The 14698-nt window shown below is 39.0% G+C and overlaps 1 protein-coding gene across 1 annotated transcript in view; it reads left to right on the forward strand.

Annotated features, from left to right (window-relative positions):
• unc80 (unc-80 homolog (C. elegans)) overlaps positions 1–14698 on the forward strand; it is a gene marked incomplete at its 3' end in the record, with an annotated part of 67354 nt that overhangs the window by 39089 nt on the left and 13567 nt on the right. The window contains exons 30-48 of the mRNA XM_079841011.1: positions 87–194; positions 314–452; positions 2015–2196; positions 2394–2525; positions 2680–2866; positions 3671–3802; positions 3886–4029; positions 4137–4237; positions 4316–4402; positions 7260–7443; positions 7532–7626; positions 7726–7815; positions 7935–8036; positions 8233–8413; positions 12881–13146; positions 13259–13393; positions 13506–13644; positions 13759–13855; positions 14434–14604. Coding sequence (XP_079697137.1) covers positions 87–194; positions 314–452; positions 2015–2196; positions 2394–2525; positions 2680–2866; positions 3671–3802; positions 3886–4029; positions 4137–4237; positions 4316–4402; positions 7260–7443; positions 7532–7626; positions 7726–7815; positions 7935–8036; positions 8233–8413; positions 12881–13146; positions 13259–13393; positions 13506–13644; positions 13759–13855; positions 14434–14604 — 2672 coding nt within the window. The remainder of the gene's footprint in view (positions 1–86; positions 195–313; positions 453–2014; positions 2197–2393; positions 2526–2679; positions 2867–3670; positions 3803–3885; positions 4030–4136; positions 4238–4315; positions 4403–7259; positions 7444–7531; positions 7627–7725; positions 7816–7934; positions 8037–8232; positions 8414–12880; positions 13147–13258; positions 13394–13505; positions 13645–13758; positions 13856–14433; positions 14605–14698) is intronic.

Here is a 14698-nt window from a genome sequence, read left to right on the forward strand (position 1 = left end):
AGTATGTGTTGACTAATGGTGTCCAGGGACAACCTAACTCCTAGCTTAGCCTACCTAAGTGCTGTATATATTGTGTTTTGTTTCAGTGTTCAGACAAATCCTGCCTCCGGACCCCATCCATGAAAAGACGCCCCACTGACAGCAGTGCCGAGGGGAAAAAAGACACTGGCATGTTAAAGTACATCCGCAACCAGGTCTCTTTTTTCTGTCCACTACGGAGAGAACTTTACTGGTGTACAACCTTTTGCTATTGTTACAAATACATAAAGACTGTGAGTTAGTTTTGTTAAGTATGCTATGTTCAATCCTTTAGGTAATGAGCCTGTCTCCAGCCCCTCTGTCCTTGCTCATAAAAGCAGCCCCTATCCTGACTGAGGACATGTATGGAGACATTCTGCCTGCAGCATGGGAGCTCCTGCTGAGTGTGGATGAGCATATGGCTGCAGCTGCAGGTCTGTCTGACTAACATATTCCTTCCTTGTTGTGGAATCTACTCAAAGTCATTAGTTAGTTAGCCTTTGAAATGCAGGGGGTTTTATAGCAAGGGATTTTATTCCTATTTATGGCAATATAGAATTATATTTTCATTTTATAATGTTAATGACCCATTTTATAATGTTGATTGCTCTGTTCCAAACCCTAGTGAACAGCCTACCTGTGGTGTATTTTAGGCACTATTAAAGTCACCATGAAATCATTGCAATATTTATTATAAATAATTTATCCATGCACATCATCATTTTAATTTATGTGCATTCATAATCTTTAATCAAAATAAATTCCCCTCCCTCTTTCAACAACATCTCTTCTTTTATGACTTGTTTACTGGCACGAGGACGGGACAACCGGTCATTCACATGAAATTACAGCCAAAGCAAATGACAATGGTCCATTCAATTCCGGTTGGACAAAATCAAGTCCATAATTTTTTTTTATTTCACCATAAATTTGTTCTTGTTCCAGAAGCCGTTTCACTTGGATGTACATCCCAATAGGAAAGAAAAGACTACTGCAACTTAATTTATACTTTAAATGTATTAAAAATTAAGCTTTGCATCATATCCTGTACGTTGCAGTGGCTGAAAGAATTGTGCATTCACAAAGTCTAGTGTGATCTCACCTTAAGGAACCTTGTTTTGACCAAATTCTGTAAGGCAATCCCATTGCACTGGGACAAGCTCCTTCAGACAGTCAAGAACATTTTTTATTTTAACAATATTTTATATAGTTATTCTCAGTGCTAGGACAGTGTCAATAGTTATAATTAATACATTAGTTAAAATTCTATAAGGGCTATACAAATAAATACAAATTATAATAGGTTTTAGGCTATTTTTAACCAAACTTTGTATAAAGATGATTCTTAAATCTGTTATGAAAGATATTAAAGAATGATTTGATATTACTTTTTGCAATATGTGTGTAAAATTGCTGTAAATGGGTAGTCCTATTCTATACATTGTATATAATTTGCATATTAATGTGTTCTTGGAGCAACATTAAATGAAAAAGAGTAATAACTTGGAAACATTTTCATAAGAATATCTAATATTTCATAGGAATGGTGTCCACTACAGAGGACTACAAATCAATGGCTTGTTTCATAACAGAAAGTCATATTCTGATTTGAAGCCCCCATAAAGTGTATTTACGATAAACAATTTTTCTTGTAAATAAGGACAAATAATTGAATTCAGTCAAAGGAGATGGTGTTGTCATGGTGAAACCTCCAAATATTTGTTATCTCTGAAAATCCCTGAATTGGCTCTTTACAGTACTGTACATCCAGACATAAAACTGTGACATGTATGGTCCCAGAGAAATTCACTAAAATGTAATGTCCTCTACAGAGGACAAAGTCTGTGCCTGGGTCTAAGGAGAATATATAAAATGTAGACAGCAAGACAACTCCCTAAGGTTTGGAAGAGAGCAGGGATACTTATCCATCCATTTCTTGAATGGAGTCTCTCTCTACATACATTAATTATTATCATGCAAACACACACACACACAGCTGCCCTGTTCCTGCTGTGCGCGGTGAAGGTGCCCGATGGAGTGACCGAGATGATGATGGCTGAATTTCAGCACCAGGAAGCGTGTCAGAGAATTAACTCCGTTTTGAAATTCTACACTGTCTGGAGATTCCGTTACCAAGTGTGGCCTCGGATGGAGGAGGGGGCTCAGCAGATTTTTAAGGTATTACTGATGGAAAAACACTTTACAGTTAGAAATTAGAAGTATACAAGCATACTGCAGTAAAATTTTCGATGCATATATTCTTCTTTGTTATTATTTTGTTTTAAATCGTTACAACTAAATAATATCATTACAAATTATTTAACTCTCTCTCTCTCGCTCTCTCTCTCTCTCTGTGCATGCATGTTGTTTTATAGATTCCTCCACCCAGCATTAACTTCACGCTGCCCTCTCCTATCCTGGGAATGCCCTGTGTGCCCATATTTGACCCTCCATGGGTTCCTGTTAATGCAGGCACTGTTCCGGATGCAATTAGTGAAGATCAGTCTGTACGTTTTAGTGGCCCACCACACCAAACATATAACATTTGCCTAACACACCAAACATTTGCTTTAAGGCAAAATGGCCATGCACAAATTTTACAGAAGATATTTCCCCATTAACCACTCATTCAGTTCTTTCTCTGCTCCCTGTACATTTCAGAAATCGTTCTCGGCACGTGCAGTGTCTCGCTCTCACCAACGGGCAGAGCACATCCTGAAGAACATGCAGCAGGAGGAAGAGAAGAGGAGACTCGGTCGCGAGGCCAGCATCATTACGGCCATCCCTATCGCTCAAGAGGCCTGCTATGAGCCCACATGTAGTCCCCCGCCCGAGCAGGAAGAAGAGGGTGTGTCATTTCTGTGCTGTGCTAGTCAGGGTTATATCATAAGGAATCTTATTTCCTTTATCTTTTCAGATAAAAGAGTGGTCTCACTTTATATTTTAACTACTATGTACTAACATTTAAATTAATCATTTGATACAAAACACGTAACATGATTTCACACTGTACTTATATTTAAAAAATATATCCGCATGTAATTACATCTGTTATTAATTTCTGCAATTACATCTATATTGACACTAACCACGTTTCCATTATCCTTCAAATTGCGCAAATTGAAATTGCGAATTGAAAATACGCCCAGTGGAAATGCGTCAATTTCACAAAAACTCCCATATATTGCAAAAAAGTTTTTTACGCTTGTACATATTTTCAGTTTGAACATAGATTGTTTAGTGAACTTGTCACAATGTAAGGCTTCCAAAAGGATGGAGCGATTAAAAACTCAATTAGACTCAAGAGCAAACCCACAGCTTGTGTGTGAATACTGCATGGCCATGCAAGTCTCTTCATATGTGAATGTATTTACATAGTCTCAAAAAGAAAAAAAAGGTGTGCCTTTTTTCAGAATTCTAAGTGCCAGAAAGCGAGTAGAAAGTGGTCGTTATTAAATAATTAAAAAATATATTTCGATCATAATCTATTGATGGACTAAATAATAAAACAATGAATGATATGACTTATTTCGATTTTGAAACACTGATTTCACTTTAAGCCCACAGAGATCAACCCTGAAATTTTCAGAACATATTTTCAGCTGAGCTAATTATGTGCAAATATAATATGTGGTATCCTCTTCTCTGTCAGTAGAAGATGTGGTGAACCTGACATCACGTCGTCTGTCCGTCAGCCCTTCCTGTGCCTCCAGTAACTCCCACAGAAACTACTCCTTTCGCAGAGGCTCCGTGTGGTCAGTGCGGTCAGTGGTCAGTGCTGAAGGTAATTAGCATTCTGGACTCACCTGTCATTGGTCATATTGATTTTATTTTTTGTTATTCATGTGGTTTGTTTTACCTTACAAGATGATGAGAACACAACAGAACTCACACCAACACATCACATGCTGCAGCCACCCCAGGCTGTTTTCCCACCGTGCATATGTGCTGCCGTGTTGCCCATTGTGCACCTGATGGAAGATGGAGGAGTTCGGGAAGATGGAGTTGCGGGTGAGAGGCAAAAAAGAATCTTCCAACAAACCATTTAATAAACATTTTTACCCACTGTTTTTTTAGACCCTCACACTACTTTGTTTCTTCGTTTTGTGTTCCCACAGTATGTGCTGTTGCTCAGCAGGTCTTGTGGAACTGCCTGATTGAAGATCCAGCACTGGTGCTGAGACACTTCCTGGAGAAACTCACCGTCAGTAACAGACAGGTAAGATCACCTAAGTAAGTCAGAGAATAAACGATGAACGTGTGCTGTTATATGACGAAACATGGTTATTGTTCTCAGGATGAGCTGATGTACATGCTGAGGAAACTGCTGCTTAACATTGGGGATTTGCCTGCACAGACCTCGCACATTCTTTTCAACTATCTGGTGAGACTTTAGCATGCTTTTTCAACACCAATGTGATGACAAAAGGAAGAATTTGTTTTTAAATGGCATAATTTAAATGCCATAGTGGTTTAAGTGAACACTCTTAAAAATGATGCTACCAGAAAGAACCAAAAAGGGTGTTTTACAGCAATGCCATAGAAGAACCATTTTAGATTCCAGAAACCATTTTTCTTAGTAATTTTTCTATTGCAGAGAACCTTTTGTGCTGTGGGAAGGTTCCATGGATGTTAAAGGTTCTTCATGGAATACAAAAAGAACTTTGTTAGGGATAGTTTACCCACAATTAAAATTCTTGTCATCATTTACTCACCCTCATGTCATTCCAAACCCATAAGACTTTGACTACCGGTATTCTTCAAAACAAGATATTTTTTAATGAAACCTGAGAAGTAAAATAAATCCATATGAATTAAGTGATTTGAAGACATACGATCGATATGATGAACAGATTTAATTTAGGCTTTTATTCACATATAAACGCACGTACATAAGAGTGCATCACATATGGTAAACATGGAAGCTTGTGCATGCACTACATGCTAGAAAAAAACCTCATTGGTTCTCGTTTGAGCTTCCATGTTTACTATATGTGATGTGCTCTACTGTTTCTATGTGTGTAGATCATTGTTTAGATGTCAATAAAATACTCAATTAAATCCGTTAAAGGGTACATAACACACACAGTTTCTGCTGTTAATCTTAAGTACCTATAGAGTAGTATTGCATCCTTCATATCTCCGAAGAGTTTTTCGTTTTATCATATTTATGAAAGACAGATACCGATTCTTCCCAAAAACAGCCGAGGTCGTGCAGGCGTGAAGTGGGTGGAGCTAAAGAGTCACAAGCACACACACACACAAAATGCATCATGGCATTACCCCTTGATAACTTTCGATTCATTATACGCTTGTGTTTTTTACACTATATGCGCTTACGCGCCAATTGCCAACAAAACACAGACATTTGAGTTTCACTCACCGCCTGCGGTTTCGACTCATGACCGGGAACAAACAAACACACTTACAGAACTCAAAAACAAACTGCATCCACTGTTTCCTTAACGCAGGGTTATTTGGGAAGCTGAACAAGGTTATCTTTCCCTCACAACCAAAAACGCACTTCTTTAGTGACATTGCTGTCATTTTGTTTATAGACCACGAAATCAACAATGCGGACGGCTTCCATAACACGAACAAAGCTCATTGATGTCCTTGCTCTTGCTCTTGCTCTGGCTCTGGCTCTGGTTGATGTGTGCATGCGCTCACCCAGGAGAAGTGCCCATACTAGCAATTCCGCCCTTTATGATGTAATACGGGGCCATACTTGAAAAAAAGTTTTTTAGATTTTAGTATGATTATCTTAGCCTTAAGGTTATGAATTAGCTGGTGTGCCAAAACAGTGACAAAATTTGCATTTAGGAGATATAAGCATTCAAAACTTACAGTCTCTCACTTCCGTTAAAACTAATCATATTTGATGACATCATCGCAGACTTCACTTTCTCATCAAACCTTCTGTCCAATCAAATACGCTCTAGAATGTGAAGTCCCGCCCCCTGCATTATAAATAGACCCTGAACTGCGTCTGAAAACAGTCAGTTGTTCACGCATTTACTATTTTCTACTGGTGAATGGCACATAGCGCTCTATACATGCGATAGGAAACGATTCAGACAGTCTAAATATGCTTTCAGTTGAGGCGAATTAAGTCTGGGTTCATGATAGTTTCACGTGCACCGCAGCAGCGCACACACTTAGTCTAGACCAGAGCCGTTGACTAGAGACACAAGAGCGCAGCGCGGATCATATGCGCAAGTCGGCGCAGACAACAAAACATATCAGACCCATTTAAATTCTGCACAGAATGCTGTATTTCAAAGAGATATGAAAGAGATATTGATGATAAACGGTTCGATTTGGAGGAAACTGGCTTTAACAAAGAGAGAGGCTAGTCAAACTGTGGTAATAACGAAACGCTATTGGCTGTTTCAAAAAAGGGGAGGAGCTGCTAACAGCTTGAGCCGTTTCAATTACGCCAACACATTGAATAATGCTGCGCATTCCAAGGCACTTCAGTGGGCCTTTAACAGTTTAAATAAGTCAGAATGCATGAAAAAAAGCGATATATATATAAATCATATAAAAAGCGATCATATCTCTTCACAAGACTTGTATTAAGCAACTATCAATGAACGTGAACTCAGGCAAAACAGGAACAGGGAAAATCGGAAAATCATGATAACGAAACCAAAACAGAATGAAACCTGACATTACACCCCCCTCCCGGAACATAGTTATAGTTATAGACATAATCCAACAGAGGAGGAGCTCTGGAGGTGGGTGTAGAAGGGAACTGGGAGGAGCTAGTAAAGGGGAACACCATGGCGGAGATGATGGAGGGAGGAGCCAGGGAGAAGATGATGGTAGGAGCCAGATGAAGCCCTGGAGCACAGCCAGAACAAAGGTCATTGGCAATGACCTTTGTCATATAAAAGGCGATCATATCACTTCACAAGACTTGTATTAATCCGCTTGATTCATACGGATTCGTTTTACGATGCTTTCATCACCTTTTTGGATCTTCTAAATTTTGCTTACGTGGACAATCAATGGAGAGACAGAAACCTCTCAGGTTTCATTAAAAATATCTTAAATCATGTTTTGAAGATTAATAAAAGTCTGGAACGACATAAGGGTGAGTAGATGATAAAATAATTTTCACTTTTCAGGGAACTATCCCTTTTAGAGTGAAGGATGGAGATGCAGGGATCTCGTTATGCAGATCTGGGTATCATACTAGACATGTGAAATCTGATATTTTTCTCATTTTTTCCAAGGTGGGCTTGATCATGTATTTCGTAAGGACTCCCTGTGAGTGGGGCATGGATGCCATATCAGCCACATTGACCTTTCTGTGGGAGGTGGTGGGTTATGTAGAAGGGCTCTTTTTCAAAGACCTTAAACAGACTATGAAGAAAGAACAGTGTGAGGTCAAGCTTCTGGTTACTGCCTCCATGCCAGGTTGCATATTTCAGCCACACTCCATACAGAAAATAATTTACTAGTGTCCTGTTCATGTTCATAACTGTACCTGTAATTATGTGCCTAGGAACCAAAACCCTGGTCGTTCATGGACAGAATGAGTGTGACATTCCCACCCAGTTACCAGTGCATGAAGACACCCAGTTTGAAGCTCTTTTGAAGGTCATTGTAAAAGCTGTAGATTTGTTCAAAATATTAATTTGGTATATTTTCACAATTTAACAACCTTTTTCCCTTTTTTGCCTAATGTTTTCATGCCAGGAGTGTTTAGAGTTCTTCAATATACCAGAGGCTCGATCTGCTAACTATTTTCTGATGGATAAGCGTTGGAACCTTATCCACTATGCCAAGGTGGGCCATAGTTTTTAAACAAATCTAGACATTTCAAAGGATGCATTGTGACTATTCTTTATAGTAAACACTAAAATGTTTGTATGTTGGCTGAAATTTGGTATCCATCTCGACATCAGACCTATGTGCGAGACATCTACCCTTTCAGAAGATCAGTGTCTCCTCAGCTCAACCTGGTTCATATGCTTCCAGAGAAGGGTCAAGAGCTCATTCAGAAACAGGTGTGCTTTGTGAATCTCAGTCAAGTGTTTTTGCTGAACCAATAATGGAATTTGGAATTTGCTCACATAATGGAATTTGTGTAAGATCAAGTTGACTTTATATATATATTCAACAATAGTTCAGAATTCTAGTGTACATAACTTTTTTTCATTTAAGAAAAATATAGAACAATAATTTGTTATTTCTTTTTTTTAGGTGTTTTCCAGAAAGCTGGAAGAGATTGGCCGAGTTTTGTTCATCATCTCGCTTACCCAGCGTATGCCTGCCATGCACAAGCAATCCCACGTCTCCATGCTTCAAGAAGACCTTCTGCGACTGCCGTCATTTCCTCGCTCTGCCATTGATGCTGAGTTCACCCTCTTCAATGAGCCTCTGGGTGAGTGAGAAAAACAATTTGATCCTCTTTTACATTAAGCTAATATCTTGACTAACAGTCTAACCAATTAACCAGTGGTGTCAGTTCACCAAAAGTCAGAATATGGCAAGTTCTGTGGATGTCATCCATCTTGCAATATTACCTGACAATTTCAAAGTCCTGCTCATTTTATCCTTTCTAACCATGAAAACCCTTTACCAATCTAAAAAAATCCAAATGGTCCTCAAAAAAAACTTTTCTTAATGCAAAGTATAATTTCTTTGGTTTTAGCGTGAAATGTTTTCATAAAATTCACCAAAATTAGCATCACTTAATTACTTAATGGTGAGTCCATCCATTTACACTAATCACAAATAGTCCGCCTTGTTAGCAGAGGCTATTTACACTAACCCACTGACGTCTGGTTTGGATTGTCAACAGTTGCAAGGGCAGAAGTACCTATAGAGGCAGAAAGTTTTGACACAAATCGACGAGTTCGAATTATTCGAGTTCTAAGATAATATACTATTTACACTTAGTCATTTGCTATTTGCTATTTACATAACCTGACATTACACCCCCCTCCCGGAACATAGTTATAGTTATAGACATAATCCAACAGAGGAGAAAGGGTGGGGGCTCTGGAGGTGGGCGTAGAAGGGAACTGGGAGGAGCTAGTAAAGGGGATGGTAGGAGCCAGATGAAGCCCTGGAGCACAGCCAGAACAAAGGACATTGCCGAAACCCATGATGGGTGGAGCCAGAATGGAACCAGCAATCCGACCGACAGTGGTTCAGAAAGAAGAGCTGGAAACCCAGGCGGACCGGGGGAAACTAATGGACCTAGACCTAGCAGCCAAGGTGGAGCCAGGGTGTCGGAGGACTGAGGCGTAACCAGTGGGACTGATGACCAAGGTGGAGCCGGAGGGAAGGAGGAGCCCAAACGAAGCCCATGAAATCCATGGTGTAAGCAGAGCGATGACAGTCCTGGGTGCAGCCGAGGAGGCAAGGAGCCAAGGTGGAGCTAACTGGTCGACGGGCCGAGGTGAAGTTACAGGCTAGGCAACCTGGCGGAGCTGAGAGCGGAAGACCTGAGGCAGATCTGAGGCAGCAGAGTGGAGTCAACAGAGGGGGAGCAGAGGGACTGAAGGGAGCTAGCAAACAGAGACTTTCAGTTATTTTACTCCTACACAACTTATTTGTTCGGTGACTGTCTCCCCTCAATTAAATCGGTAACAGAATAAGAATATGACTATAATTTATATATATATATATATATATATATATATATATATATATATATATATATATATATATATATATATATATATATATATATATATATATATATATATATATATACAGGTGCTGGTCATATAATTAGTATATAATCAAAAAGTTGATTTATTTTACTAATTCGGTTCAAAAAGTGAAACTTGTATATTATATTCATTCATTACACACAGATTGATATATTTTAAATGTTTATTTCTTTTAATTTTGATGATTATAACAGACAACTAAGGAAAATTCAGTATTTCAGAAAATTAGAATATTACTAAAAGGAGCTGTATGTAGGACTGTGGCCAAAACTGGTACTGCAATCACTTTCAAATTACTGTAGACCGGTGTATCCCCTCTCCCCCTCCCCTGACTCGAGGTTGCCAGCTAGGCTGCAGGATCCAGCAGGAACGTAGGCTGCTACACGGAGCTTTCAATGGCAAGTGACGTGTCGTACACAGTAAGTTTTTTTTCTTTCTGTTAATTATGTTTATGCTTCAAGAGCAGTGTTTTGTGAAGTAATTATGAATCGCAAAAATTTACTTATGGCGATTAGCCAAATATAATCGTAAATATGAACGCTCGTATGTGACAGTACATTCCCACATGAAAAAATACTATAGTAAAATTACAGCAAAGCTAAATAACATTAGCAATGGTCATACAGGTCCACTTGCAGCATGTTTTGTCCACTATATATGCGAAGAACGAATGAGGAATAATTTTTACTGAGGTAACGTTATGCTACAGTCTCAAATACGTTTTCACATTGCCATATATAGGCGTGCTAATGTTGTTTTCCTCAGCGTCCCAGCATAATGACAGAGAAACGGGCTCTGATAATGCATTACTATTGTTAGCAATGACGACTCGCCGTTTTTATTTACCAAACAATTCCTTAACGTTAACTTTTCAATTCAATGACCCACCTCCTACATCTGCGCTAACCTAACGTTACTTTGCACGAACATGCATAACTTTGTTCGACTGTCATGAATATTTGAAATGTCCATTTACATTAAGTACAAGTTAGCCAAACATAGATGAACCTTACCTGTCCAGGAGAAAATTAGCAACGTTGGCATCAGTCTTCAAATTATTCTCCGTTTTCAGCCGTCTCCATCTTTCAAAGGCATCTCTTATACAAATCCTTGTTTTATCTCGGACACTGTCACGACGATTTTCTGATTCATAACGAGGCCGTTTAGGTTTCGTAAAGTTAGACATTGTTTATCCAAAAAGTTTGTAGCTGCAGCTGTGGTAACTAGAGCAGAGCTGGCAACCCGAATGCAGAAACACTACTGACTTCGTGATTGGTAGATAGGTGGAGGGTGGCGCTTCAGGCATGACACAACATGTCAACATCAACATCAGTTGAGGGCTGCAACTTCACTTTTAAAATGACAATATCTTGGCCTGACAACTGTTGTCAGTGATATAAGTATTTGAAATGAACATGATTTCTTAATGTCTAGTGACAAATCAGGGCCATTTTATGATTAATTGAAATACATTTCTTACATACAGTTCCTTTAAGACCAATACAAAGAAAGGATTTTTAGAAATCTTGCCCAACTGAAAAGTATGAACATGAAAAGTATGAGCATGTACAGCACTTAATTCTTAGTTGGGCCTCCTTTTGCCTGAATTACAGCAGCAATGCGGCGTGGCATGGAGTCGATCAGTCTGTGGCACTGTTCAGGTGTTATGAGAGCCCAGGTTGCTCTGATAGTGGCCTTCAGCTCTTTTACATTGTTGGGTCTGGCATATCGCATCTTCCTCTACACAATACCCCATAGATTTTCTATGGAGTTAAGGTCAGGCGAGTTTGCAGGCCAATTAAGAACAGGGATACCATGGTCCTTAAACCAGGTACTGGTTGCTTTGGCACTGTGTGCAGGTGCCAAGTCCTGCTGGAAAATGAAATCTGCATCTCCATAAAGTTGGTCAGCAGCAGGAAGCATGAAGTGCTCTAAAACTTCCTGGTATACGGCTGCGTTGACCTTGGACCTCAGAAAACACAGCGGACCAACACCAGCAGATGACATGGCACCCCAAACCATCACTGACTGTGGAAACTTTACACTGGACCTCAAGCAACGTGGATTGTGTGCCTCTCCTCTCTTCCTCCAGACTCTGGGACCCTGGTTTCCAAAGGAAATGCAAAATTTACTTTCATCAGAGAACACAACTTTGACCACTGTTTTTTCCTTTTTGTCTTTAGCACAGGCGAGACGCTTCTGACACTGTCTGTTGTTCAAGAGTGGCTTGACACAAGGAATGCGACAGCTGAAACCCATGTCTTGCATACGTCTATGCGTAGTGGTTCTTGAAGCACTGACTCCAGCTGCAGTCCACTCTTTGTGAATCTCCCCCACATTTTTGAATGGGTTTTGTTTCACAATCCTCTCTAGGGTACGGTTATCCCTATTGCTTGTACACTTTTTTCTACCACATGTTTTCCTTCCCTTCGCCTCTCTATTAATGTGCTTGAACACAGAGCTCTGTGAACAGCCAGCCTTTTTTGCAATGACCTTTTGTGTCTTGCCCTCCTTGTGCAAGGTGTCAATTGTCGTCTTTTGGACAACTGTCAAGTCAGCAGTCTTCCCCATGATTGTGTAGCCTACAGAACTAGACTGAGAGACCATTAAAGGGCTTTGCAGGTGTTTTGAGTTAATTAGCTGATTAGAGTGTGGCAGCAGGTGTCTTCAATATTGAACCTTTTCACAATATTCTAATTTTTTGAGATACTGAATTCGGGATTTTCCATAGTTGTGTTATAATCATCAAAATTCAAAGAAATAAACGTTTGAAATATATCAGTCTGTGTGTAATGAATGAATATAATATATAAAGTTTCACTTTTTGAATGGAATTAGTGAAATGTGTGTGTGTGTATATATGTATATATGTATGTATAATAAAATATAGTAATAATTTGAAGCATCATTACATTTCATTTTGAAATAATTTAGAACATTTAAATTGTCAGTACATTGTCAAAACATTTTTATTTTGTTATTTAAAATAAATTCATACCCCTTGCTCTACAGTCATGGTTAGATGTAAATAATTATGTTCATATTAATTCATGTTTAGAACATCTCCTTTACAGTTCTTATTTTAAAAAATATGTGTTTTGTTCTTACAATCATATAATACAAATTATAATCAGTATTTAAATTAATGTATTTTCCCCTCTACCCAGGCAAAGAGCTTTTTGGTTTGGACACTTTACACAAGGTCCTATGGATCAAACTGCTGGAGGAGATGTTTCTGGGCATGCCCAGTGAATATCCCTGGGGTGATGAGATTATGCTATTTCTGAATGTGTTTAATGGTGCCCTGCTCCTACACCCCGAGGACAGTGCCCTCCTCAGGCAATACAGCGCCACTGCCATTAACACAGCTGTACACTTCAACCACCTCTTCTCTCTTAGTGGCTATCAATGGATCCTTCCCACTATGCTCCAGGTTAGCAGCACACATATAAAGTCATCTTCCGCATTTATTATGATTTAGGAATGTTTTCCCATTTTTTTATGATGCTCATTTGGTTTTGTGTTGCTGCTTTTCTTTGTTGAAGACATACGCGGATTATGAGAGTAACCCACTGTTGCGTCGAGGTATTGAGTTCTGCTGCAGACAGTTCTATATCCTCCACCGTAAACCATTCATATTGCAGCTCTTTGCTAGTGTGGCCCCACTGTTGGAATTTACTGTAAGAACATTAAGATTTCATGATTTTAACAACCCCTCATTTATAGATACTGTTATTACAGTTTTATTACAGTATCTTTAAACATTGACTGTATGAACTGACTTTTTTACAGACTCGCACTAGTACTGGTCTTTCGAAAGGTGTGTCTTCACAGTGTCTTTTTGACCTGCTGGTATCTTTGGAGGGAGAGACTGCAGATTCCTTGGATGCTCTTGAGCTGGTGAAGGCTGAGAAACCTCTCCGCTCTCTGGGTAAGATGGCACACAGGGCTCCTGGAGGATACAGATCTACCCTCATCCTCTGTATTATGTATACATAATACGTAATAGCATGACTATTGCTATTGTTTTGGCTTTCTTTTTCAGATTTTTGCTATGGTAATGAGGATCTGGCATTTTCAATAAGTGAAGGCATTAAGCTGTGTGTCACAGTGGTCGCTTATGCACCAGAATCCTACCGCAGGTTTGTCACTTGCAGATTTCAATCGATATATATATATATTGGTCCCATATCAGTTATAAGCAGGTATTAGATGCCCATCGATATTGGATATATATTGTCCAATATTAGACATATAAGTGTGCATGCCATGCTCATTTACCTAATTATCTGACGTTATCATTTTTCAAAACATGATTAATTTAATGACACTGTTAAATGTAATCTTAGTAAATCTCAAAATAAATATCCATTTTTTTAATATTGTAATTTTTTATTTTTAAAGTTGTGATACCTAATATTATGTGATTCACTTTAAAAGATTTCATTTGATTATAGTTTTTGATGTTTTATTTTTAATTGATTTAGACAAAATAGTGTCATTTTAATATCAGCCATTTACCAGTTATCAGCCACAACATTAGAATAATTATTGGCTGATAAGTGGAGGATCGAAGGATTTCAGAAATCTGCTAGCAACAAAGTTTTTGTTTGAGTTTGTTGTGTTTGGAATTACATTAAAATCTGGTAGTGTTTGATCCTTAGTCATTTAGTGTATGATGCACAGTCTCTTTTCTCTTTTCTTCTGTTTCTTTTGTCAGTCTACAAATGCTGATGGTTCTGGAGGCTTTGGTTCCATGTTACCTGCAGAAGATGAAGGGTAACACACAGACTCTGGAGTCTGCATCTGCAGCAAGGGATGAGATTGCTGCCATAGCTGCTCTGGCCACCTCTCTACAGGCTCTGCTCTATAGCGTGGAGGCATTGACACGGTCAGTCCCAGAACACAAGCCATTACTGTAATTACACACTGCTCTGAAGTCCTAGATATTCCCTGCGTCGTGTATAATTTATTATTGTCTTTAT

This window comes from Gobio gobio (genome assembly GCF_949357685.1).
Source record: "Gobio gobio genome assembly, chromosome: 17".
Taxonomy (NCBI): domain Eukaryota; kingdom Metazoa; phylum Chordata; class Actinopteri; order Cypriniformes; family Gobionidae; genus Gobio; species Gobio gobio.